Source organism: Zonotrichia albicollis, chromosome 4 (genome assembly GCF_047830755.1).
Source record: "Zonotrichia albicollis isolate bZonAlb1 chromosome 4, bZonAlb1.hap1, whole genome shotgun sequence".
Classification (NCBI taxonomy): domain Eukaryota; kingdom Metazoa; phylum Chordata; class Aves; order Passeriformes; family Passerellidae; genus Zonotrichia; species Zonotrichia albicollis.
In genome coordinates, this window is record NC_133822.1 from 24972258 (window position 1) to 24999201 (window position 26944).

At 43.0% G+C, this 26944-nt stretch overlaps 3 protein-coding genes across 14 annotated transcripts in view; 1 reads left to right on the forward strand and 2 right to left on the reverse strand.

Annotated features, from left to right (window-relative positions):
* LOC102074878 (dynein axonemal intermediate chain 7) lies at positions 1-18871 on the reverse strand. 9 transcript variants are annotated; one of them, XM_074539157.1, is made up of 16 exons: positions 18296-18871; positions 17837-17851; positions 15740-15770; positions 14715-14806; positions 13695-13796; positions 11297-11434; positions 10418-10564; positions 9238-9341; positions 7734-8016; positions 5939-6044; positions 3484-3641; positions 2692-2836; positions 2223-2437; positions 1461-1628; positions 1166-1279; positions 1-594 (listed from the first exon to the last, which is right to left on the reverse strand). In XM_074539157.1, the coding sequence occupies exons 1-16, from the start codon at positions 18296-18298 to the stop codon at positions 319-321; spliced, it is 2097 nt and encodes a 698-aa protein (XP_074395258.1). In that variant the 5' UTR covers positions 18299-18871; the 3' UTR covers positions 1-318. The 9 variants fall into 9 exon arrangements, with proteins under 9 accessions (XP_074395258.1, XP_074395253.1, XP_074395257.1 ...); XM_074539156.1 differs by having other exon boundaries at positions 7-594; positions 14715-14857; positions 18296-18484; XM_074539153.1 differs by having other exon boundaries at positions 7-594; positions 15740-15802; positions 18296-18484.
* ETFRF1 (electron transfer flavoprotein regulatory factor 1) lies at positions 18469-26016 on the forward strand. Of its 2 annotated transcripts, none has more exons than XR_003379215.2 (4): positions 18469-18572; positions 19489-19594; positions 19701-20848; positions 25878-26016. XR_003379215.2 is itself a non-coding variant. In XM_014264153.3 (4 exons), the coding sequence occupies exons 2-3, from the start codon at positions 19550-19552 to the stop codon at positions 19914-19916; spliced, it is 261 nt and encodes an 86-aa protein (XP_014119628.1). In that variant the 5' UTR covers positions 18469-18572; positions 19489-19549; the 3' UTR covers positions 19917-19947; positions 25878-26016. The 2 variants fall into 2 exon arrangements, 1 of the variants encoding a protein (XP_014119628.1); XM_014264153.3 differs by having other exon boundaries at positions 19701-19947.
* The window catches only part of KRAS (KRAS proto-oncogene, GTPase), a 24398-nt gene continuing 20133 nt past the window's right edge, over positions 22680-26944 (reverse strand). For 2 of the 3 annotated variants that reach the window (XM_074539163.1, XM_074539164.1), the window contains exon 6: positions 26068-26198. Coding sequence is in view for 1 of the 3 variants with exons in the window: in XM_074539165.1 (XP_074395266.1) it covers positions 26082-26198 (117 nt within the window). In the remaining 2 variants the exon portion in view is untranslated. Of the gene's footprint in view, positions 26199-26944 lie in introns of all 3 variants that reach the window. The other variant, XM_074539165.1, reaches the window with a different exon arrangement.

The window sequence follows — 26944 nt, forward strand, 5'->3', positions numbered from 1 at the left end:
TGTGTATATGTATGTATGTATATGTGTATATATATGTATATGTAAATGCTTTTGTGACAAGCTTCTAAGGGAGACTGGGCATTGGTCACCAATTGTGTTTTGTTGCAGTTCTTCCCTTAATTCCCTCTTTCAACCATTCCATTTTTTTCTATAAAACATGTCTAGGTGGTTTAGCCACAAGTGAAAAAAGAATTTATTTTGCTTGAACAAAGATAAAATGTTTGCATTTTAGAACCTGTTTCAATGTTTTGACTAGAAAAGGATTTAAGACTTGAAATGTAACTTTATTGAAAACTTTTGATGGAAAGCATGCAGCATTTAAGAGTATGCCAAGACTCTGGTAGCAAGGAGCAGCTGATACACAGAATCAATGAACATGCAGCCAGCTCTTTCCACTTTTTCCATGGCTTCACTGCTGGCAAACTCCTTGACCATATGGTAGAGTGTGGAGTGAAATTCAGACTCTTCTTGCACCTCTTCTGAAAAAGCTTCACTGGTTTCAGTGAGCTTGAGGTGTTGCACTTTCTCACCATCGAACATCAAAAGAGACCAATGGCTGCCTTTGGCAGAACCTGCTGTCAGATGTTCACTCACCTGTTGCAGGAAGAAATGCACTGAGGTGAAGCCTGTGCCACTGTCAGAGCACAAATTCCAATATTTGTGTGTCCCATGCATTTAACCTGAGTGAGACAGCCACTGCAGCTCTCACAGTGGGTGTGCTGCCTTTCCCCAGCCACACCTGGGGGTGTTTGTCTGGCTGGCAGAAGTTTTAACCATGTGTTTTAGTTACAGGTGCAGACAAACCAGCAGAGAGGTTGCTCACTGCCTCCCCTGCAGCAGGGAGCAAAAGAAACCCTACAGGCAGGAACCAAGTCCCAGCTGTTCTTTACAAAGCTGGCAGAGCAGACAGCTGCTTCTCAAGGGGCCTCTGGAGAGCAGGAAGCTCTGTCACCCCAGCTCTGGCTAAAGCCTCCCTTGGTGCCTCCTCAGTTCCATGTTCCTTAGCAAGTGTCTTTGCTGCTGAGGTTTGTGTCCCTGAGAGCTCTCAGGGCAGGCTGTGACACTGAACTGGGGCAGGGGCTGAAGCCACCAGGGTGAGGTGATTGTTTCTAACCGGGGATGGGCTCAGTGCTGGCCTGCCCTGGAACTTTGGGACTCCACAAACCTTGAACACGACTTGCTCTGGCCCTGCTTCTCCATTCCACTTGCTGTGAGCAAAAGCAAAAGCAGCTGCCAGCAGAGCCATCTGTTCATAGGCCCTCACTTCTGCCAGGGCACCCTGCAGTGACAACACAAACCAGACAAACACATCTCTGTCCTCTCCTCTCCCTGTGCTCCAGCAGGGCCAGAGCCTGCTTTACTCAGCCCTGCCTCAGCTGGCAGCACAGCAGCTCCCAGGGCAGCAAAGGCTGACCTGAGTGAAAACCAGGGAAAAGCCACCAGGAACCTCTGGCACTCACCTTCCTGGGCACAGGGACATACTTGGGAGAGTGCTCTGCTGGGAAAATGTTCACTCCAGCTCTTTTCAAAGCTGCTCTGAGGGCAACAGGACTCATCCATTTCCCTGTGATGTGGGAAAGCACCTCCTTCTCTTCCACCACTACTGAAGACAACATACACTGATTATCCTGTTGTACAAACCAGTGAAAGCAACTTACTGGTCATGGAAGCTCCTTTCTGGGTTAGCCTTCAAATATTGATATTTTTGCTATGCTGGGTATTGCCCACATCATCTGCTACTCTGGGCTGTGACCTTTCATTTACAGATCCTGAAGAAAGCCAGCCTTGTGCAGGAATCAGAAATGACCCTGGTGTACTGATTTATACACCAGTGAACAGATGGATAATCATGAGTACCTTGAACTTTGGGAGGAAACAAGGAGCATGAGGCTGCTAGAACTCCCTGTGTTTCTCTTGGTAGAGCAGGAGGACAGAGGAACTTTTCAGCTCTCTAACAGGGGGAACAGGCTTGAATGCAGCAAGGCAAAACCAGCAGCAAAGCACTGACTGAAACTTTCCAGAGCAAATGCACATTTCTGCTATGTGAAATGTGCTATTTCTCATAGTAAATAACTGAAATTAAATAACCAGTGCAGTGCTTGGAAAGGAAGAGAGTTTCAAATTGCTCTTGTAGAAGCATCCCAAATTCTTAATCAGGGACACTGTAATAATTATGGGGGGATTTATCTGCAAATGTTTGATTAAAAAATTATTGACAGTACCTTTATTTGTATCTGAATGGTTGCAAAGGCTGCAGTGACTGTGAAGAATCCTTCATCCACACCAGTAGGGTGCAATTCCCAGGCCTGATAGGGCAGGTTCAGGTGAGCATCCTGGAGAAGGGCTACTGTAGAAAAGCCACCCATGCTGAAGGTGATCCTCTTTTCTTCTGCTTCATAGGTTATCTTGCTGATGCCATCAGTTCTCCACCATTGGCCTGGACAAAGAGGATGGAAAGATGTACATGGAAGGCTTCTGGCAGTAATGCTGAAGTAAACAAAACCAAAAAAAGTAATTGATTTGGGGATTTTTTGTGGTTTTTGGGGTTTTTTTTGTTAAAATTGCCATCCCTGAACTATTTCTGGGCTCCAAACTGGCCCTTATCTTTACAGCTGGATTGTAACAGCAGTCCAACTCAGGTATAAATTCCACTACTCAAATTTGAAATAAATTTATGTCTGAAGTTCAGACCTGCAGGATCCCATCGGGCTAGCACAGGCACTTCAAAATAAATCACATTATCAGGGAGCCTCAGGGTGATCTGTACTGCTTCCTGTGTGCCATCTTCAGCCTTTCCTGGGGAATATGGATACTCCTCCAGTCCAACATCCAGCAGCTTTGGCAAGAGAGGAAAAGGACAGATAAGGTGTTTTCAGAAAATGCAGGTTTATTCCTTTGAGTTCATCTAACACTGCAAAGCTTTCTAACACCCATTTCAAGTGGTTTGCTAACCCTGCAGGTGCCCAAGCCCAGCTTTGGAGGCAGTGGAAGAGCAGCCTTGGGAGGCCCCGGCCCCTCCTGAGCTGCTGCAGGCGCCCTCAGGGCAGGGCCAGCGGGCGCGGCCATTCCTCACAGAGCCCCAGGCACCGGGAGCAGGGCAGGCAAAGGCAGCTGCGATTCCACTGTCCCACAGGGCCAGAGGAAAGGGGAGGCTGGGAATGAACATCCTGGGCCTCTTCCCCTGCCCTCTGGGTTTGGCCTTTTGGGAATTGTGCTTGTTAAAGGTTTCCAGCTCCACAGTGCCCTCTGTGGGGTAGGGCGGTGCTAGAGGAAACCAGAACCCAGTGCCCACAGTCCTCAGGCAGCCTGCCGGGCCTGGAGCTGAACCAGCAGTGGGCTTGGGTACCACTGTGCTCCCACCTTTCAGGTGTGAAAAACTGATGATTTGCAAACCTTGCCTGGTCAGTTTGCTGTCAGGAACTCGTGTGCAGTGCATGTGACAGCAGTGACAAACCCCAGGGGCTGCTCCCTGCCCTCCCTCACCTCCACCATGATCCAGTCCCCGACGTCCTGGGCCTGGGGCGGCAGCCGCAGGACAGAGATGTGGAACACGCCCCCCACGGGCACCAGCTGCTCCAAATCCACAACTCGCGGCGCCTCTTCTCCGCCTCCCGCCTCCTCCTGCAGCGGGGCCTCCTCCTCTGGAAGTGCAGCAGACAGCGGGAGCTCAGCGGGGCTCAGGCCCGCTAGCATCGCCCTGTGCCGGTCCCGCCGTGCCGGGAGCGCTTCCCTGTGCAGCGTTCCGGCCCCATCTGCTGGCGCTCCTCGGCATCCCTGGAACCGGGACAGCAGCAGCGGGGCGAGGAAAAGCACTCGGGACTGGGGCTGAGCTTTTGGATTTGCAGTTCCAAGTGCTTTCTGTGGGAATAAGGTTTTACTGACAGAATGAGTCCATCGTTACCCACAGAAGAATTTCACAAGCACAGTAGTACAGTAGATTCTAGGCAGGTTTAGTAAGATTGTATTGATATGAAAAGAAATGAAGCAAATAAAGAGATATATAAAAATACAAGAAGTCATGTGCTGAAGGTGAAAGACATGGTAATTAGGAAGAGCAAGAGGATTTAACACGAAACACAATTTTCAGATAACAAAAATAATTCCTTTTTTTTTCCTATGCATAATTACATATACAGAACAAATGTATGAACTTACGGTTTAATTAGTTGGAAAATGTTAGTAAAAGGCAGAAACACTGTGGAAAAAATGGCCATAAATATTTTCTTTAAAAAAGCAAACCAGCTCATATAAAACATCACTTGGAGGAGAGGAGTTATTTTTGACAGGAATCAAGAAAAAGGTGTTCAATACTGTAAAAACAGCTACTCTAATTGTTATGAAATTTGCTCTGAGAGAATAAGACCATATCAAAAAATGAGAATGCTCTCTATAAATTGTCTTCAAGCTTAAAAAAAAAAAAGTGAAGATGGTGTTAATTTAATGTCAGATTTAGTTATATTCTGCAGAGGTTTTACTCTACTGTATCACACACCACCATAATGTGCTTTTAGAGTTATTCTGAACAACAAACTTACTAAGTAGCAAAAACCATTTTAGTGCATTTTACAGTGGTAGCTTACACTTTAGATTGCTTTTTAAAATAATATTACAAAGATATATAAGTATCTTCTAAAGAAACTATTTATTGTCCCAAGGTAATTTATCTCCTTAACAGAGGCACAATAAGGGTAAATCCAGATAAACTGTCACTTCTGTCTTCTCTGTTGTTGCATTTCTGGTTTTTAACCCTCATTTACCTGACTCCTTGTTTCCAACTTAAAGTAACTGAGCACCCTCTCACTGCTCTTCTCAAACGTGATTGAAAGAGTTTGCAAACCATGAGCATGCCAGAAAAAGCAGTTTTTTCCTTCTTTCTTTATTAAAACATATAAAAAAGCTGGAAAACACTCAGGTATAATTGTGCACATCTGTGCACATCCACGTCATCTAATACTGTGGTAGGGGTTTTCAAAGCCTGACAGAAATAAAATACAAATTCCTCCACATGAGGCCCAAGTCCTTTATATTTTTTTGAAAACTTTGCTTTTAGGGTCTAGTCTGACAACTGGTTCTCTGGACTGTGCTCAGTCCAAAGTGTTGTGGGGTGGGGTTTGTTTTTTTACCAGAAGAAAAAGGCTGTAAATTGGAGCTAAATTATGATAATGGCTGTTTGCAGTTGTTTTATTTAAGTCAGTACCACAAGAAAACACATTCTTATTAAACCAAAGGACAACACCACAACACTGGAGAAATTTGTAACTTTTGTGAGACAGACAGTTTTAGTTCCTAGAATTAGGCCCTCTCACTTTAAGCACCATTCAGGTAATACTCAGTACCATCCCACACTACACCAATGCCTACCATGATATACATTGGAATCATCATTTTCTGAGGAAGTAAATCTCCCCAGAGCCTGGCAGATTCATAAAGATTGTGTGTCTCACCCATAAACATATGTATAATAATACACATATCTATCTAAACATGATAAACATGTACATAAGCTTAAATAATAAAGGAATAAAAATATGTATGGGGACAAACTCCATTTTCCTATCTGTCCTGTTATCTCCAGACATGATTTAACAATCATTAATAGAAATGTCAACAAACCCCAAGTGTTATCAAAACATCCCTATATTTATAAACTTTGCTCCATTCACATGGAGATATTTCAGAGTTTCCATGGATCATGGAATGGCCTGGGTTGGAAGGGGCCTTTTCAGTCCAGTTCCAGCCCCCTGGGCACCTTCACCTACCCCAGGTTGCTCAGAGCCCCATCCATCCTCTCTTGGACACTTCCAGGGATGGGGCAGCCCCAGCTTCTCTGGGCACCCTGTGCCAGGGCCTCCCCACACTCACAAGGAACAATTTTTAACACATAAAATACTGAGCCTAAGTACTTTTGTAGTGCTACACATAAAAAGTAACCAAATACCTTGTGATGGCTCCTCCAAATTTTCTGAATTCTTCTCAGTTTCCTCCTGTGTCTCCTTTATATCATCTTTGTTATTGCTGGTCTCCTTCAGTGAGGCAGAACTCTTCTAGACAAAAAGCAAGAGACATTTTTCCATTAGTCAGAGACAAACACAATGAAGAAGAAGGTATCACCTCCTCCAAGGAGGCCCAAGGAGAAGGGACACACAAACATTTGTACCAATCTTGCTACAGGGTCAAGGTTTTAAGAGAAATAATTTCTATTTAGCTATCAAAATATTTTGATTAAAGGTACTCTCTGATTTGGAACTGGATTTAGAGATAGAGACAAAGTAATTACTTCATTTCCACAGCAAATTCCATCTTGAGCTCCCTGAGTACCAAACAAGCACCCAACATTTTTTCAGCAGAGCGTGCACTCAAAACTTGTGCTTTTTGCTGATTTTACAGTCAGCAGAGTGGCACACAGTAAAATGCATGTGGAGGCTGAATCCAAACCAACACTGAAACTGTGCCAGAGCCCCATCTGCAGCTCTGGCCTGTGCCTGGCCCAGGAGATTTATTCCCTTTCACACTGTATTTCACTGTATTTACACACAGCAATGTGGGGGAGCTCAAGGTACTTCCCCTGGGTTTCCAGACAAATGTCCAGAGCAGACAGGGATTCATCCATGCCACAGCAAGCTCCTCTGGAGGCACAGCACCTTCTGTGCCTGCCACACATCTCCTCAAACAGGACAGGAGGAGAGAGGACAGAAGCTGAGAGAAGTGGAGCCTTCAGAGGGAAGAGGAAAATCCACAAAATGGATTGAGAGAAAGAGCACCAAGACCTGGGAAAGAAAAAGAGAGGGAATAAAATGAAGCAGCTTAAAGAAAATCTGAGAAATGCAGGTGAAAAGTGCCAAAAGATAAGATTTGTCATATAAAAAAAGAAAAAAGGAACCAAGAGAAGCAGGGTTTCAAGCACTGATTCATTACAAAGGTGTTGGGGACTGAAAAGGAGAAAAGCCATGATCGTGGACAGAGGTTCAATCCCTGTTTGATCCCTGTATGGATCCCAGAATTTATTCACTTAAGAGTTGGACTCAAGGATCCCTGTGGGTCCCCTTTCACTCATATTATCCCATGAAATTGCTCCAAACATAGTAAGAAGGACTAAAACTTGATGTTTTGTCAGCTATTTCTGCATCATTTTAGAGAGAGAACACAGGGCATTTATCTGAAAGTCACAGATAAATACACAGGGTAAAAACCCCAAATGCAGTACAGACAGCACAAAACCAAGCAACCTCCATCACACCTAGAGCCAACATATTCCATGGAAGAGAGCTGAGGAAGAGGACAGCCAGAAATCATATTTGAAAAGGCTCTAACAGCAAAGGGTGAACACACAGACATGGAACAGCCAGGCCCCTACACAGCCAATACCTGCTGAACCCTGAATCTTAGTCTGCATGCTGCAAATTTCCCTAAAATTGGATTCCTGATGAGATTTTGTGGGACTGTCAGTTTTGCAGAAGCAGAATCCATTAATCTGTATATATGCCAGAGATTTACAGAAATATCTTGCAATGGCACTTCACGCTCAATCCTTCTCTTTAACCAAATGCCAACTGCACACCCTGTCCAAACTTCCCATCTCTGCATTCCCTTGAGAAGATCTCAGACACTGATGACACAAGCTGCCTTTTCCTATGAAACATTTAAGGATTTGGCTGTCCTGCACAGGACACTGTGACCGAGCCTGAAGTTTACAAGTGCAGTGCAGGGTATCCTTTGAGGAGGTTTTTACCCACCTTTCTGCCCTTAGAACCCGTTTTCTCTGCAGCAGGCACGCTGGGTTCTTCCGAGCCTTCCTCCTCCTCCTCCTCTCCTGATCCTTGCCCAGTGTCCTGCGGCTGCTCAGCTGACTCCAGGGTGGCGGGGCCCTCCTGCCTCGGCAGCCCCTGGCACTGCACCCACAGGGGGGACACGTGGTCGTAGCGGGTGTAGAGCACGCGAACGGCCACGCTGCTCAGAGCCAGGGACATGGGCAGCTCAAAGGCGTGCCCCGCCTCCTGGAACACGTGGTCCTTGTACCTGCAACGGCAGGGACACAGCACGGGGCCTGGTCACATGGCAGCGCTGCATCGGGGCTCCCCACAGTGTCACACCTCTGCTGGGACTCCTCACAGTGTCACATCCCTGCTGGGACTCCTCACAATGTCCCATCTCTGCTGGGACTCCTCACAATGTCACACCTCTGCTGGGATTTCTCACAATGTCACACCTCTGCTGGGACTCCTCACAGTGTCACATCTCTGCTGGGATTTCTCACAATGTCACATCTCTGCTAGGATTTGCTGCAGTGCCATCCCACAGCATTTCCCTGTGAGACCCTGCAGCAAAGCCACAGCTGCACCAAGGGGATCAGAAGTTTCAAAACTAAGTCTTGACAGGATGACAATGAGGCAGGATCAGATGGCAGCTCTTCTAGAAACTACATTCCTGGTGAAACTGGACTAATTTATTGGGAAAATTCCTGCACAGTTGTCTGTGTTACATCACTCTCTCTTTCAAAATAATTCAAACAATACTTACTTTTGAATAAGATAAGCTAGTCACAAGTTCTAAAATCTTCCAGTGAAGCAACACCTAGCTTTTAATTGTTGGTTGAATATTTTAAATGAATCTTCTGCTGCCCACAAGGCTTTAACACTTAACCCATACAGGTTCTTCCTGCAGGTCAGTCTGATGCTGCTCAGCACCCACCTTTCTACTCATCTTAACAAAACTCACAACACCACATCCTTAGCCAAGCTTTTAATAACTTATTCCTTATGTTTATGAGTGGGAGTAGGAAGTCTGCTCAAAAATCTCATTTTGAAAATGTACCATTTATATGGCAATCCAATAAAAACACAAACCTTAGATTCAGCAATGATAGTGCATCCCAGGCTCTAAAATATTTTCTCTAACTGAGCACAAAGTATCATTCACTGCTTTGCAAGCAACTGGAACAACTTAGAAAATATTAAATGCATCAGCAAGAAACACTGCTTCCAGAGGAATTTCAATTCTCTGCATGAGCTTTACTGTTTTTCTTCCAGATTTGTTGTCAGTGACAGGATTCTGCTGCTGCATTTTAAGAAATAAATTTATATATCTCTAAACCCCTCCTTAGCAGCAGCCAGCACTGAGACTCTGCAGAATGGATGCTATTCAACAACAAAAAAAAAAAAGATAATGAGAAATTGATTCTTAGTGTTTACTCAACAAAGCCAGGCCACATTTCAAATTAACAATTTCAGTGTGCCGTACCTTACTTTCATCTTCAGATTGGCCCAAAGACAGAAAGTAACATTTATATCCTTTAGGACTGTGTGCATATTCCCACTTTCAGAATCTTCATACATACTAGCTATCTGTGAAGAAAAAGCCAATGAAATAATTTGTTATTTATTTCACTTTGATTTACCTACATTTACTTGAATAAATAAATACATGTAAGAATAAAAAGACACCAGACCAAGCCCAGCTGTGTTGTATTTATATATTAAAGCACAACAGTTACAAACTCAAATCTGTTGCTTAAAATTTGAACTACATTGCTTTTTTTTCTCTGACTTCATAAATTTTGTGAGCCAAGTACTGCCAAATATGGGTTCTTCCATTATTTCCCTAATTCTCAGGATAAAATATAAAAAACAAACAAAAAGAGGATTTACTGACCAATAATGGACTCCTACCCCAGATGCACTGTACAAATTATTTTATCATTCAGGCAGCATCAAACTTGTGAAATACTAATTCTATTGGGAGCTTAATCCTAAATTCAGTAAACAAGAATTTAACATTTCTTAATTTGCAGCAGGTTTTGACTGTGCCCATACAACTGGTTCACTATTTCACTGACATTCCTTTGCTAAATATACTTTATATATATGATTATTATTCTTGAAATAGCAAGGTTACTACCTACACATGCAGCTCAGAAAACTGACTCTTCACCACAATTTCATTTTCTTGTTTGAGTACTCTTCACCTTTCCCAAGATCTTAGTTTCAAAAATATTTTAATTACGTGATCTTGTATAAAAAAACATGTACAAGGCAACCTTATGAACTGCTTTTCACATGAACTTGTATTTAAAAAATGTGTACAAGGCAACCTTATGAGTTGCTTTTCACATCTACAATTTTTTGGTACAGTCAACAAATTTCATACAGCAACTCTTCTTATCATCATCCCCAAGTCTCACAAAATTTCCCAGTAGTTTATTCTTGTCTGACTTAATGGTGAGATTTTCCACTGTAAAGTTCAGATTTTGAGGAGTTTTGAGTGATGACAAAGTCTGCTGAGTGCTATAAACGTGATTTGGAAACTCACAGACTCATCTCTGTGCCAGTTCAGGACCAAACAGAACCAACCATCATTAAAGGACATTTGGTGGTAACTGATGTGCACAAATCACAGCTCTGAAGCAGAAAACCTCACTCACTTTGAGCAGGCTCTGGGTAGCATCGTTGTATTTCTGGTGAAGGAGATCCTGCAATTGCAGAATAACTTGCAGGTACTGCTCTTGTTTTTCGTCTGTGATGTCCTCTGGTGCTGTCTCCAGCAGAAGAAACTGCAACTTCTCAATCAACTAGAAAACATTTACATGGGGAAAGTATTTGTTTTGACACCATCTGTAACATATTGTGTGTTCTGCCATGAAAAACAAGGCAAACCTACTTCCTTTGCATCTAAACAGATTTTGGTCATAAAAAGAACCTTTTTTTTTTTAATAGATAAGAAATCTAGCTCAGAATCAAACCAACCCAATGAAACCTGTATTACACATGCAACTTTCTCCCCCAGTTTGCAGAAGACCCCATTTAACTTTCTGAAAAACAACATAAAGTCAGAATAAATGAAAATAAAATCCTGAATTTACAGAGCAGGCACAGATTGTTAAAAATTGCTTCACATGCTATCAATGGCTGGTGACTTCTGTTAGTAAAAATCAATTCTGGGAACTTTTGCTCTTACATGACATTTTACTGCTTCAAGTGTTACAAAATGAGGCTGTTGCCCACCAAAGCATTCATATCTGACATGAGCTTTATGCTCTGGTTTAAAATGGGAGTATGGGTGTTGGAATGCTAGACCTCAGTGTATGAAACACAGCAAAAATCCCTTAAATGCATATTGAAAGTCAATACACATCTTCTTCAGGGTTAACAATAGATCTCTAATTTAGGAAAAATAGAAAAATTGAAGAAAAACTTCTAGGTGTTGAAGGTCTTTCACTAATTTGGCCATGAAAAATGGGAAAATAGAGTTAGAGAGGGCTGTTAAGGATATGTTAAACTGAAATACACATTTAAACACTTACATGCAGCACCACTTCCCCCTTCTCCATCACAAGCTGAACATCCTGATCTTGCTCATCACGCCACAAGCTCATGAAAGTGTTGATTTCCTGAGGCACAGTGGGGTCAGGAGCCCCATCACAGCTCAGGTAGTGCTCCCACTGCAGGAGAGTGCACAGAAAAGTGGATACAGGTGTGCTGCACCCTGCTATTACAGGAAAAAGGAGGATTCTGAACAACAAATATATTATAGTGACAAATCCACACTTGCATCTAAAAAGGATTCTAACACCACCTGGTTTATTATCCCTATGCCAGGAAAAAAAGGTTTATTTTGGTATTAATGTGTTAAGATGCTTCTGCCCACCTCATACTTGTTTATAGCTATTTATCAGTGGGTTCTGCTCTGCTCCACAAAAGCAATGAATTCAGTACCTGCCACAAGGGAGGGGCTGGAAGAATAAAATGACAGAGAACAGAAGTGAGGAAGATGCAGGTGGGTCTCAGATCAGATTCTGCCAAGAAAACTGAAAATTCCTACATTGGCAATAAAGTTGATTAAGAGCCTCTACTGCAACACATTTACTCCTCCTTTCTCTGCCTCTGAAGGAGATTTCCTCTTCCTTACCAGCATCAATTATCCTGTTGCAGAAACCTCTGGTAGGAATGTGAAATCCTAGATTAGGGCTTTTTAAAAATAATTTTATTTTCAAATCAATTCTTGGTCATTCCTATAAGAGGTGGAAGGAAAAAATCAGTGGCAGACTAAACCCACTTAATGGCAAACATAAGCCTAACGCTGGCTCATGGCATCAATTTATCACCCATAATGGAATTTTGTTCATCCCTAGAATAGGATATTAAGAAAACATTGCCCCCCTGTTTGCTGTGAAGATGAATAACCCCATGCTGCTGAAAATTGCATTGCAAAGGAAAATGTATCTTTTAAAGCAAAGCACTTATAGGATTGCATTCCCAACCACTTCCAGCAGCATTGCCACTGACTTCAAACAAAGCAACAACAGGGCAGTGCTGAGTGCACTGGACACTCCTGTACAGAAGACTGGTCAATTTTCAGTAGTAAGACATCTGATTTCTTTTTTTTACATCTTTGCACTTAAGAGAGCTTCACTTTTATCATCACATTCTCAGAAGTAACAGCACTTTTTTTTGAGAAAAAGGGTAAATTTCATGGTAAATTGTAAATGCATGTCTTCATCTAAACTGAAATTAATCAGAAATAGATGTGGAAACTCAGTATTTGGTATTATATATTTATTTTATCCTAAATAATCTTAACAACAGACTAAAAGAAACTCTGGTATTTCCCATGATCTACCAGTGTTTTATCAGACTTATTTTAAAACCAATAGTTCTAGTTTGTCAGAAACATCCACAAACAACAGCTGGCAATGGTCACAAGCTGTAATAGGGAAATGCCAAGTGCATTCAGAGAAAAATGGTTATAGTGAGAGTGGTAAAGCTGGCAAAGATGCTCTGGTACCTCCAACTTTTAACACCAAAAAACTCAAAACCCAAACTTAACACCAAAACCCAACTGAGCATCTTGATTTGACTTCAGACTTTGCCCTGCTTGGTGCAGGAGGCTGAACTGCAGGAATTTCAGAAGTCCTCTCTAACATGATTTATCCAACATGATTGTGGAGTTGCTCTGCAGAGACTTGAACAGGATTAAGCAATAACAAGACAAAGACAAAATCCTTGTGTCCACAGGCCTGTAGGATATTAAACCTTTGGCTCTTTACCTGACCAAAGGTCATGATCAGACTGTTACTGAGTGATGTGGCTGCAGGATTCTCAAGAGTGAAATCTGCTCTATTTCCACACCTTACCACTTCAAATTGAACTTGACAGGTACATAATGCCATTGGCTGCTGATACAGCCACCATGGATGTCACCCTAAACTACAGAGATCAACTTTTAGCTGCATTTTCAGACATTTCCAGCCCTGACCTGGGTTTGTGCCACATCCTTCAAAAATCTGGCAAACCTCTCTCTCTGAATGATGATCTGTGATATCCAGGAGCCACTGAAACAAATGCTCTACAGATTTTTTAAGCCCTGGCAGAACTTTTTTCGTGAAATGGTTAAAAGCAGAATAAATTAAAGAAATGAAAGAGGAAGAACAGGTACCAGAACATCTGAAATTACAGTTTCTTGTGACTGTTGGGGTGAGGTGTGGGGCAGTGATACTCTGATCACCAAACAGGCTCCTCTTTGCCCACATTTCCTTTCTGTGTGCTCCAAAGCACAGAAGATAAGAGAGTGAGCATGGCCTGTCACTGCTTTGAGATGGAATTCAAAATGCTGCCATAGCACACACACACATTCAGGAACTGGAAGCTCCTGAAGTCTCTTCCTTGCCAAACCTCTGGGCAGATTTTGGCAAGAAAACTTACCTTGGCTTGTTCTCTGTAATCCATTTTCCACTGCTTTGCAGAAAGAAACTTCTGTGCAAGTGAATTATATTGGGCTAGTTCAGACTCCTTCTCTACTTCATACTATTAAAAAAATACACATACCAAACACAGCAGTTAAATATTTGGCTTATTTCTTACAATTATTTCACATAGAAGAAACAAATTGGAGATATTTGAATGAGTTACTATTTAAACAAATCCAAACACTGAAAACTTGTTTTTTTTAATGAAACATCCAATTGAGAAGACTGCAGTAGTTTGAAATATGTTATTGTCATCACAGTAGCTGCTGAGCCACATGATAAACATAATGTGACATATGATTGCAACCTCTCACTTCAACAGTTTCCATATCAGCCTCCTGGAGCCAGCTCTAATGGGAGCTGCTACAATATGTAAGGATAATTTGGAAAAAACATGCAAGATTGTTTTATTTTTTGCCTTTTAGTTTCTATTATTTTAAGGTTATCTTCTCCCTAGGAGGAAAAGAATATTCTGTGAAGTATAAGAGGAGCAGACAAGAGTGACTCTTTCAAAAAAATTTAGTTTGTTGTAAATCTTGGGGTTTTTTTTCTTTTTAAACATAAAAATATTTATCTATTACCAATCAGTTTTTGTTCTGAATGCCAGACTGGTCAGAAAAATAAATATACATAGACTAATACACACACATATATATAAATACAAATCACTGTATCTGCCTGAACAGGGAACCAATTAGGAATTTGTAGCAAATATTCTCATGGGGAATATGAAAAATATATTCAGTTAAAAGCACAGTGGAAATGGGAAATAATAAAAAAGGCATTTAACAAACTTAAGAAACACATATGACATAAGGTAATGTATTTAAATTTATCAAAACTGGAAAATCTCCTCAATATTGTTCCCAACAATAAGTGCATAAGGAGATGAATTCCTATAAGTCACTGGTGTTTTACAGGCCTTGTCTCAAGTTAAGAAAAAAGATTAGATTTTTTCATTGAGTAAAAGACCAACCTTTGCCTCAAGCCTTTCCACGAGCTCTCGATACAGTCTCTCCCTTTCAAGTCTTGCTTCTTCTTCTTGTTGAGCTCGTAACAGGGCTTCAGCTGAGGATTGGAAAGAGATCAAGGGCATAACCATGCTTTCCTAAATACAATCTAAGAGATTATTTGGTTACCAGCTGTAATGAGAAAACCACTATAAAATGAGCAACGTAAATGTTTATCTTTCACTGCACAGAAATCTCCCATATGAAGATTGATCCAAATTTATTTGAATACTACAAAAACATACTGTCTCTGCCCCATCAGTGCAAGTGCTCTCTCCATCTACAGCTTCAATGGACACAGGTTCTCAATCCAAAGTCTTGAGTGAAACTCAGTGCTTTAATCCCAAATTCCTCTTCTTCTTTCCTACAATTTCAATTTTACAGCTGTTTGTTCATTGAAATCCACTTCATGATCTGCTACTCCACAGCCCTGGCTTCTCTTTGCTGCCATATGGACTAGAAAATTAGAGAGGATGTGAAAACTAGAACTGATTGAACCTCTAAGCCTTCAGCCTAAGATGGCACAGCCTGTGTGCCATCCAGATGTCCCCAAACAGTGACTTGATGTCATCACCTCCAAGTAAATCGTGTCAAGCGTGTGCTGCACTGAGGCAAGAGCAGCAGCAGCTCCCAAATCTGCCTGTGCCCACTTGAGCTTCCACTCCCACCACAAAAGCTCACCAGGAACTGGCAGTCACTTCCTGGCAGCCACAGCATGCCCAAGCCCCCAGCAGGATGGGTTAATGGCAAGTTAATTCTTCCCAACTTGCTAATTGCAGTAGGAATCACTAGAGAAGAGAGTATTGCTCTGATAGGGAAGGGAGGGGCAGCATCAAGGAACAGGGAGTTTGGCCCACCCCAGAAAAGAGGGAAGAACATTTCCATTTGTGAAACAGAGACAGCAATTCACATCTAGTTCAGGGCCTCCTGTCCATTTATTTAAAATTAACAGTTTGTCCATCACATTCCCTCGAAATGAAGTGCACAGTACCTCTCAGCCTCGCTGCCTTTCCTTTCTTTGACTTTCCATTTTTGCCAATGAATTTCATGTTTGCAGTAAGGGAGAAAAAAACAAATGTCAGCATTATTGAAGACACTTTGGCAGTTTTATAACTGTATAACTTTGCCCTTCCAGTGTAATCCCTCAATTAAGATTTTACCCTCTCTAGACAGCCAAGGCCCCAGAATAGTAATGCACATTCTGGACAAAATTTTTTTTCCTCTCATTTTTATGATAAGGTCCTAAAATTAATGCATTTTTTGATGCTAGACATTCCCAAACACAGCCACAACACGAGAGTATTAAAATATTTTGGTTTAGTATAGAAACTGAATAGCAGGAAGATCTGCTAAGAAAGTAGATGCTACAACTTCAAACATTCTAGGAAATACTGGAAAATGTATTTTGGGACAAGCCTGGCATTTAGAAGCATCTAATTCACAAGACAAAACAGCAAAGAGTTCTCTTTTCTGTTATGAAATCTCATTCCAGACAGTTCACTGTTCACCTCCAGCATATCCCAGAGTAACTATATTTTAAATTTGAGGTTCTCAGAAAGTATCTGAGCACTGTTCCATCTTCACACACACTTATTTCACACTTTGATTTCGACTATCACACATTCAGATATAAATAACTACTTGTTCACATCACACTACTTGGCATGGCAATAAATACATTGGCATAAATATATTTATATGCAACTTTATATAATTGTAATATTGTAATATTGTAAATATATACATTTACAATATATAAATATATTTTAAATATATATACAATGCAACTTTGAGTACAGAGATTGCCATGAAGCTGGGACAAATACAATGGTGACAGTTAAGCGTCACCAGAGTCTGAGTGCATCCTACTGCATTTGGTACCAAAGCACTCATTTGCAAAATTATCCCAAAATGGAGTCAGTACAACTCACACTGCTACCCATTAGGATTTCAGGGAAGAATTTATTTTCATTTTGAAAAATAAATAAATAAATAAATAAATAAATAAATAAATAAATAAACTGAAAATTGAAAACCTGCTTGTTTCAATTACTTGAAATCAAATTTTACTTAATTTCTTTTCACATTCCTATGACTTAACAGAGCACTGAGAAGAGTGAGATGCACAGCTGGGGAGCGGTAGATAAATTCATTATCACTGAATTAAGGATAACCTACAGGACCAATTCATGCAACTCAGTTTCCCATGGACTTCTGCCTGTTGTACCTTCACCCCCCTTATTCTGTGTCTAGCCTATGGCTCAAATAACAGAATCCCAGAAGCATTCAGGTTGGAAAAGGCCTCCAAGATCATCAAGTCCAAGCTGTGCCCAATCCCCACCTTGTCCCCCAGCCCAGAGCATTGAGTGCCATGTCCAGGCCTTCCTTGGACACCTCCAGGCATGGCAACTCCAAACTTCCCTGGGCAGCCCCTTCCAATGCTTGACAAACCTTTCATGATGAAATTGCTGCTGATGTCCAACCTGACCTGCCCTGGCACAGCTTGAGGACGTTCCTCAGATCCTGCCCCCTGTTCCTTGGGAGCAGAGCCCGAATTCTCCTGGCTGTCCCCTCCTGTCAGGGAGTTGTGCAGAGCCAGAAGGTCCCTCCAGAGCCTCCTTTTCTCCAGGCTCACCCCCACAGCTGTACCTGCTGCTCCAGCCCCCTGCCCAGCTCCCTTCCCTTCTCCAGACACGCTCCAGCCTTTCCACGTCCATCTTGCAGTGAGGGGCCCAGAACTGGACACAGCACTGGAAGTGTGGCCTCGCCAGAGCCCAGCACAGGGGACAGTCACTGCCCTGCTCCTGCTGCCACCTCATGGCGGGGACAGAGCCGGGACAGCGCCTCTCTGCCTGGACACCCGTTGCCAAGCCAAACAAGCAGTGGCTGCGCTGGCCACGCTCCCTCCAGCAGCGCTGCAGGAACATTTGGCTTCCCTGCTCTAGGCACAAAAGCTCGGTGTCCTGGAGACGCCTCTTCCCCCTTCAGATTCATTAACCCTGGCCAGCTGCCTCAGGAAAAAAACAAAAAAAAATCGGATAAAAAAATAAACACAACAGTGAACTACAGCGTGTTTCTGCCCACCTACCTTTTTTTTCGGAGCCTAAAAGATCAGAAGGGGGGGAGAAAAGGAAAGAGAACATCAGAAAACAGTGTATGGAAGGAATAATTTAAAAGATAGTATTATTCTGTTAAAATTGGATGGGATCATCTATTGAAAAATTATAGTGACAAGAATTCCAATTCTGCAGAAAATTAGCCACTAATACATGACTCTTGGAATGAAGTTTTTTACCACGGAGCCATTCTAGCAACAAAGTGTGAGCCGCCTCCCGGCTGGCTCCACACGGAGCACCCACAGCAGCAACTCACGGCACAAGGGCTCACACAACAGATAACCCACCCTTCGGCTGCTTCTTTCATCCTCAAAGCCTTTCTCCCACCTCCAGGGACTTGGGCAGCTCACAAGAACACCCCGCTTTAGTCCACACCTCATCCTTCCCCGCCCCACCATGTAACCCGCACCCAGGCCCCTTCCCTGCCCCACCATGGCCTGCCGCGGGTGGCAGTGCCCGTGTCCCTCAGGACGCCGGAGCCCGTGGCCGTGTCCCTCAGGCTCCCGATGCCCGTGGTCGTGCCCGCCTCCCACAGGACGCCGGTGCCCGTCCCTCAGGCTCCCGGGGCCCGTGGCCGCGCCCGCCTCCCTCAGGGTCCCGCCCCCCTCGGGCCCCGCCCGCAGCCACGGCGGCGGCGCATGCGCAGCTGGGGCCGGGCGCTCCCGGCGCTGCCGTAAAGCGGCACGGCGGCGGTTCCGGGAGCAGCGGGTGAGGTCCCGGTCCGGCCTCGCCGGGATCCGCGGGGAACCGGGCGTGGCTCCGGGGAGAACGGGGCGGCGGGCAGAGCCAGGGCGAGGCGGCGGCCCCAGGAGGCCCCGCAGCGGGAGCTGGACTGCATTCCAGTCTCTTGTGATTTGGATTTGGCTGCCCCGTCCCTGGCAGCGTCCGAGGCCGGGCTGGGCGGGGCTCTGAGCAAGCCGGGACAGTGGAAGGTGTCCCTGCCCACGGCCGCGGGTGGGGACGAGATGATCTTTAAGGTTCTTTCCTGTGATTTTGAAAATCACAGAATACAGAAATAAGAATCAGTTACTTTGTCACTTATCCTTACGTTTTGCCGGTGCACACTGGACTCAATTTGTAACGCACTTGAAGAGTCCTTAAGAAAGCAAAATTTATGAATGTGACAGTTGCAGGAATATAAACGCATATGTATAAAATATATACAATATAGGAATATGTAATACATAAATATATGTGGAGATAAAAATAAACTTATCAAAATATGTTATAAACATTGCTCTATGAATATATAAAATACATAAATATGGATTATATATATATGTATATTAAAAAAAATGTAGATACAGTTTTTTAGTAGACCACACAGAAGCGGCCAGGCCAGCAGGTGCAGAATTGTAAGGGTGTGAGAAAGCAGCCAATGAACAGCACAAAGTGTCCCAGCTGTTGAAAGTTATTAGAAGTTTCTTGTTTTCTGTTTGAGGGGGGAGAGGAGAAGACAATGAGAAGCTAAATAGAATAAAAAGTAGGAAAGAAAAAGAAAGAAGAGATGGAGTAGAACCAGAATCAGAGCAAGCGGGGCTTGGTGGGATACAGAAGTTTTAGGAGGGCTGAGGCAGTTCACTGACTCCCAGAGAAGGCTAATTTCAAATTGATTATCCTTCAGGTAACAAAACCCAAACAAACCAAAAAAATCACACAAGGACACAGTTCACTGAAATGTGAGAATGGCCAGTTCTTTAAGAAGTGAAGTGATAAAACTGTACAAAAATGTAAGTGTCTCAAATGCCACCAGCAATTTCCTTAACCAGAAAACAAACCCCCTTTCACTGTGCGCTCAGTTAATTAAAACCACATTATTATTCTTTTCTCTCCAAGCTGCTGTACCTTGGAAGGGAGTATCCCAAAGGAGCAGACTACTTCAGAAGCCGGTTGAAAGCAGCTTTTCTAAAAAACAAAGATGAGACAGACCCAGAAAAAATTAAGCAGCTGATTGCCCGGGGAGAGTTTGTTATAAAGGAGCTGGAGGCTTTGTACTTCCTGAGGAAATACCGAGCCATGAAGCAGCGCTACTACAGCGACGACAAGCCCTGACTGTGCCTGTAACCACACACACCCAGCAAAGGTAACAATAAAAGAGCTCTAACTGCAAAGAAGTGACATGTAAATCCTTCCAACCCCTCTAGAGCACAAATGAGGGAGCTGCTTCCCTGCCAGGGGTCACTTGAAGGGTTTGGGGTGTGCAGGTTATGGGCAATAGGTTTTCCTGTGCTGCTTTTGACCTCCTCAAACTAAAACTTAAGGTATGAAAGGATTTTGCAGGAAGGAGTGGTTGCACTGCCCTGTTTTGTTTCACTTCAATGCTTGTGTTGGACAGAAACTCTTCTTACCCCATAGCTGTGTGTTTGGGTGTCAGTTCAAGGTGCTATGCTTGTTACCTGAAAGATGAACCTGATTTAAAATCCTCCACATTGAACAATCTGATTCTGCTGGAAATGAGCACCCTCTCAGAAGTGAGACTCCCAGCCCTGGAGAGGGAGTGCTGTGTTCAGTTCTGGTCTCCACAGCGCAGGAAAGACAAGGAGCTCCTGGAGAGGATCAAGCAGAGGCCATAAACATGAGGGGTCTGGAGCATCTCTTATGAGGGACTGCAGGAGCTGGGCCTGTTTAGTCCGGGGAAGAGAAGATTCAGAGGGGATCTCATCAATGCATACAAATATCTCAAGGGTGGGTGCCAAGAGGACGGTGCCAGGCTCCCCTCAGTGGTGTCCAGCAACAGGACAAGGAGCAATGGCCATAAACATAAAGCAAGGAGTTCCACCTCATGAGGAAGAATTTCTGTACACTGAGGGTGGCAGAGCCCTGAACAGTTGTCCAGGGAGGGCGTGGAGTCTCCTTCTCTGTGGACATCCCAAACTCACCTGGACTTGTTCCTGTGTCACCTGCTCCAGGTGACCCTGCCTGGGCAGAGGGGTCGGATTAAATGGTCTGCAGAGGTCCCTTCCAACCCTGACTATTCTGTGAAAGTAAGTTCTTACAGTTTGTAACCTCACCTGCTCAGCCTGCAGAGGCACCACCTTGCTGTGTCAGAGAGACAACTGTGGGGTCAGGAAAGGGGTGAGTTTGAACAGCAGTGCTTTAAGCACTTGGGCCCTGAAGACAATCCTGCAACTCCTCCCACGCTCTGTTGTCACTGCTGGTTCTCCACATACAGCAGCTGATTTCTGCTGTTGTGTAACTGCTGCAGCAGGAATAGAAAACTTGATCTTTGCCCCTGGAAGAGGAGTTTGGCCATGGCTGTTTGCTCCAGGGTGTCTCTGTAGGCCTTGATTCAACTCACACTTGTGTCAGAGCTGACACTCTGTTGGGTTGGTTGGTGTTTCCACCAACTAAATGACACTGGAGGGAGAAATAATCTTTAAAAACAGGTAAGGAATCACTGCAGTAGAGCTGTTGGCAAGTTTTCATACTGGCACTAAGGAGTGTTTTAAGGTCACTCAAAGAATTGCCAGCAAAGGCATCAGCAAAACCAGGTTTAATATAAAAATGAAAGCGTGGCAAAGTCCATTCAACAAAGTTCACTCCAGTATTTACTAGGTGGTTAAAGCACACAGAGAAAAAGCAAACTAAAATCTACAATCAATCAATTAAAACCAAAATCAACCAACACTTATTTCTGAGCATGCTGGAGATACAAAAAGGGTAAGGATGGAAAAGGGTAAGGGTAAAATGATTAAAGGAGATGTTCCCATTGAGTCACTAAGTTCAGAGTGGACCCCCCCTTGCTGAACTGAGCCCCAGATCTGACCAGTAGTTTATGCCTGAAGGTTTAACAGCACTTAAACTTAGCAGCACCTGGTCCATAGTTTAATTGAGAACAATTTAACTAAAGATTCATACAGAATTTCCTATAAGCACAACAGCAATTCACTCATAGGCCTGAGTTACTTAGAATCTCTGAGAATGCTACCCATGGTACATTTTCTATAGCATATCTACACTCACAAACAGTCCTGAAGGAGTATGTAGAAGGTATAAAATTCCCCTGGAATTCACTGAGGCACTTATCTTGGATACCTTTGCCTTTTGTCAGTGGCTGAAGGGTTGAGCCTCAAGGAAGGGGGACATCATTCCATGCTCTGCTGTCAGTGCTGGTTCTCCAAATACAGCAAACAGGAGTTCACTGGCTCTGAGGGAGACTTGGTCCCTGCCCACTGCAGTCCAGCAGAGCTCCAAGGGCCTCACTCAGGCCCACTCTTTATGGGGTCACAAGTGAGGTGGGTTTAGTCAGCACAGTCCAGCTCAGTGACTTCCTTTGAAATTTCAAAAGCAAAAATGCTGTTGCACTGGGGGTGTTTTTCAGCCAGGCAAATAAGTTTCCAGGGCTGTTGGTTACAAAGCAGGAGCTCTTCAGACAGCACCAATTCCTGGGAACTGTTCCTGAAGAGCTCCAGGGGAGCTCAGCCCAGGAATGCTGAGTGAGCATTTCTGACATCTCAGCTGGCCTGAGGAGGAGGAGGAGGGAGGGAGGGATGCAGCACCATCCTCACAGAATTCTAGGGCAGCATTTACAAAGTGATGGCAGAGTACAGTACCTTGTGATGAAATGCACAGGCTCCAGTTTCTGCCACCACACTGATGTGAACAACTCCTTCCACATCAACTGAGCTCCTCTGCACTTCCACCTGCTCTGAGCAGCCACCCCTCAGAGACAGGGCAACCAAGGGGGCAAGGACAGCAGCTCTGGGACAGCAGAAGTGCAAGAAGGACCAGAGAACAACTGCCAAACACATGGAACTCGTGGGATGCTCTGTTACCCCAAATTCTTTCAGAGGAAAAGGAAACTGGGACAGACACTCACAATAACTATTTTTTATTACATTACAATAAATAGGAGCAGTACAGTTTGACAAAAAAATGACAAATTCCAGATCACCTCACAGCACATACTCCTAAAAACATTAAAAATTTTAAAACAAACAGTGGTCTTTTTTTTTTCCTTTTTTTAACTTAATGTCTGGCATGACCAACATTCCTAGGTCACACAACCAAATTATGGAAAAACTGGATCACACTGCATATGTTCCACATCAAATAAAGCACAATGTACAAAATGTGCATGTTTCAGTTTACACTATACAAAAATAGTTAAAATACATTCCAGGTAAACATATTACATTAAGAAGTCATTCTAGTAAGAAGTTGGCACTCAAGAGGAAAAAGCAGAAGTATTTTCAACATGAAAACACAAGACAGTGGAATAAAGAAATGTTAGGAAAGATTTACCATCTATGTAGCTTTATGTAAACTTGAGACACAATGATTTGTTTTACAGTTTGATGGTCTTTGAAGGTAATAATTGTATTGCTTTATAGTCTAGACAAGAGCAGAAGATTGTGTGTGTCAGTATTTACCCATTATCCTGTTACTGCAACAAAGCCCACACAGCAAAAGAGTAGCAAAAAATTTCAGGGCACTGAAACTGGTCAGAAGAATTCCTTTTGGAGCCAACCACGGACCCAGGTATTTAGCAGAGTTACATAAAGCTACTGTAAGAAGGTGTTACTCCCTGACACAAGGCAGTTTGACATGGTGACATGGGCAGTGACTCCCAGGCTTGCTCAGGACACAGCACCCAGGGATGTTCTGTGGAAGCATCAAACAGGGCAGGACAGGGCAGTGAGGATGGAGCAGCCTGTGCAAGCTGCAATCCAACGTACTTCACCAAATCTCAACAAACAGGAAGACAAAACTGCACAACAATGGCAAGGATGGGGTTGGGGTTTTTTTCAAGTAAACAAGGGCTAATCTAACTGGATTTTATACTAATTTAATTAGACTGGCAGCTACAGCTCACTTTTGCTGAAAAACCCCAGCACTGGTTCATATAGAGCTTTAGAGTAGAGCTATAGAAACCCACTTTTCATGAATAAGACATTACAGCTACAAATTCTCCTAACAGCTTTAAGTTAAATTAACATCAGAATTTTAGACCAGCCCTAATTTGACATGCAGTGTGACTCAGTTACCAAAATTAAAATAACCTGAAGATTACTTCCATTTGCTCAAGGCTTACAAACCACTTTTGCTATGTTCTTCATCTATTATCAAGAGTGTATAAAATGTGCAAGTAACTGTCTCCAACACATTTTAACCTTGGAAGCTCTGAAATATTTTGTGACATTAAGAATCTGTTCTTGCTCCTTATTGGTCCTTACAGTATAAAGTTAAGTTCTCCTGTTACTGTTTTTCAGAATATTTCATAACTTAGATTTCACATGGGAGCTGAGAGGAGCGGAGGGGTCTGGATTTAGGTGAAGGGTGGGAATAGGGTGCACAGGCAGGAAAAGGCCTGATTTCTCCCAGACACAATGGAATTAAAGAGTATGGAACAATCCAGACACTCTCTGTTCCCTGCCAGCTTTGCAGGTCCCCACCTACAACAGTCACTCTGAGATTTTTCTGTAGAAGCAAAATAATACTTTTCACAGAAATGGTCCAAGTTACACAGTCCAATTTTTACATACATGTGTAAAATTTCCATGGAATACCTCAGCTTATGGCAATGCTGCTATTCCCTGTTCCAAAATCTCCAGTGTCCTGAACTATCCTACCTCAATGTCTTGTGGTTCATTTTGTGGGCACACCAGAGTCACACCTTCCAGTGTCACTCTGCAGCTGAGTCAGCTCCTGTGGAGAAGTGCACCTTCAGGGACCAAAGCTGTCCTGAAACAACTCCACATTTACAGGGAGACACCAGGAACTGCAAACACTGCAACTACTGGCTTGCACTTCAGTGGATAACTAGGCTACTGCACTACCAAAAAGTGAAAGCTCCTGCAAAAATCCTGCATTAATTCCAATTAAAAAAAAAAAAAAAAAAGTGGGGGGAGAGAAGAACAAAAATCACAAGAGAAAAATAATCACAGAGAAAGACAACATTAAACTCTTGGTGTAGCTTCATGACAGTCTAGACACTGGAATGCCACTCACCAACCATTGAATCAATACTTCACAGACATCACACAAACAACACTGACTCTGGAAATCATGTTCTATGCTGACAGATTGTGCAAATTCCACACCATTTCCATGGCATAGTGGATTTCCCAATTATTTGCATGAAGCAGCTAAATTCATCTCTTTCATTCATTCATCTGATGTTGCTGGAATTTAGAATTTCTCCCCTATTTTGCACAAAATGGGCATCTGGAAATATTTAATGCCACTCTTGGGGAAGGGGGGGAGAGAATGGTTTTACTCCACCATGTAATTTAGGACTGATTTTGATTTAATTATTATGCAAATTCTGGGCCCATGTATGAATTAACCTAAGAATTTGAATCAACTTCTCTGTTAAGGCATTCTAGTATTTCCTAGGGACACTCAGGATGAAATCCTGACCCTACTGAACAAAGCTACTCAAAGCTGTGACACAGGGGGATTTCACCTTGTTCTTCAGACACAAAAAGTCAGTAAAGCTCTTAAAGCAATGCATTAACAATAGCAAATCAACCTAATTAGAACTTTTACTTTTTCCATTGCCAGGTGTGCACTGTTGTATTTTTAGATTTTTTTTCTTTTTTTTTTTTAATTTTTATAGAAAAAATAGAGTATTTAAGGAGTGACCGTGACAAATTGCAGTGAAATTTTTTTTGAAAGTTTTCTCTTTACATTCATTAAAGTTGATCTGAAATGCTACAAGACTAGATGCCTAGAAGCAAAATCTACAGGAAGACTATAAAGGCTTCTGGTCTCTCTCTATTGCAATCAGTCTAAAATAAAGGAAAGGCTGAAATGAAAGTTTCTTTTGCTAACTAGTCCTTTTTCCCAACCAAATTTATAAACCCAAAAATTCAGAGGGGATGTTAAAATGTGTAGAGCATCATTTGTTTGCTTTGCACACAGAACAGAAGTTCACAATCAGTAAGAAAAATAGGAAGTTAGCAACTGTGCATGCACCAAAGAGTCCTAAGACAGTTCTCAGGTTTTTTTGTGGGTATTTTTTTGTTTGTTTTGGGTTTTTGTTGTGTTTTTTTTTTTTTATTTTCACAGGCATTGCTAGTTCAAGAACCAACAGTCAAAGAATACTGGCACTTTAAGAGGAATGAAGTTTCCACTGTCATTTAAAACAAGCATTCAGGTAAAGCTAACAGGATCATGAAGCAGAAAGTAAAGTAATGCTAAAACAAATGCTAATAATTTAGTGTAATGTACAAAATTACTTCAGTACTTTTTAAGAATAAGGATAAATTGTATTTACATAATTATACACTTTGTCTTTGTCTTCTTTTTCTTCTTTTTGCCATCTTTGCTCATCTTCTCTTTGTGTTTTCTGATTTCTCGAACTAATGTGTAGAAGGCATCATCAACACCCTGAAAAGACACACAAGATACAAATCAGGATGAAGTTCAGACTCACTGCTGAGGTGCAGCCTGTGTCCCTCCCTGGCCATGAGAGGGGGGTTCCATCAGCACATTTTGCTGCCCACCTGCCATGAACCATGAATCCTGGCTGCAGGACTGATCCTGCTCCTCTCAGGGATTCTGAGCAGCACTGACACACCCACCTGAGGGACCTGCTCTGGTGCCAGCAGGAGCTGACACCTGCTGCCCCTCAACTGGGCTCAGGGCATCCTGCAGGTCACTCACAGGTGAAATTCCATTGTTGGTGTGGAAGGAAGGCAATGAAGTGTGTGCTGCCCTCACCTCCATCTCCAAGAGCACACCTTGCCCCACCTCAGGCTAGGAAAGTACCATATACAGAGTGTGTATTTATATAGAGTAGCACCTCACAATTAGGTTGTAAGTATGTATTATCACAGATTCATAGAATGGCCTGGGTTGGAAGGGCCCTCAAAGATCCTCCAGTTCCACCTCCCACTGTCCCAGGTTGCTCCAAATCCCATCCAACCTGGCCTAGGACACTTCCAGGGATGGGGCAGCCACAGCTTCTCTGGGCAACCTGTGCCAGGGCCTCAGCATCCTCACAGGGAAGTTGTGAAGCATCTTTACTTACGCTTCAATAATCTATATACAGCTCTGGAATATGAATTCTAATATCTGTACCAATAATTCAATACCAAGGACATAGTTATGGTTAATCCACACATTCTGATCAT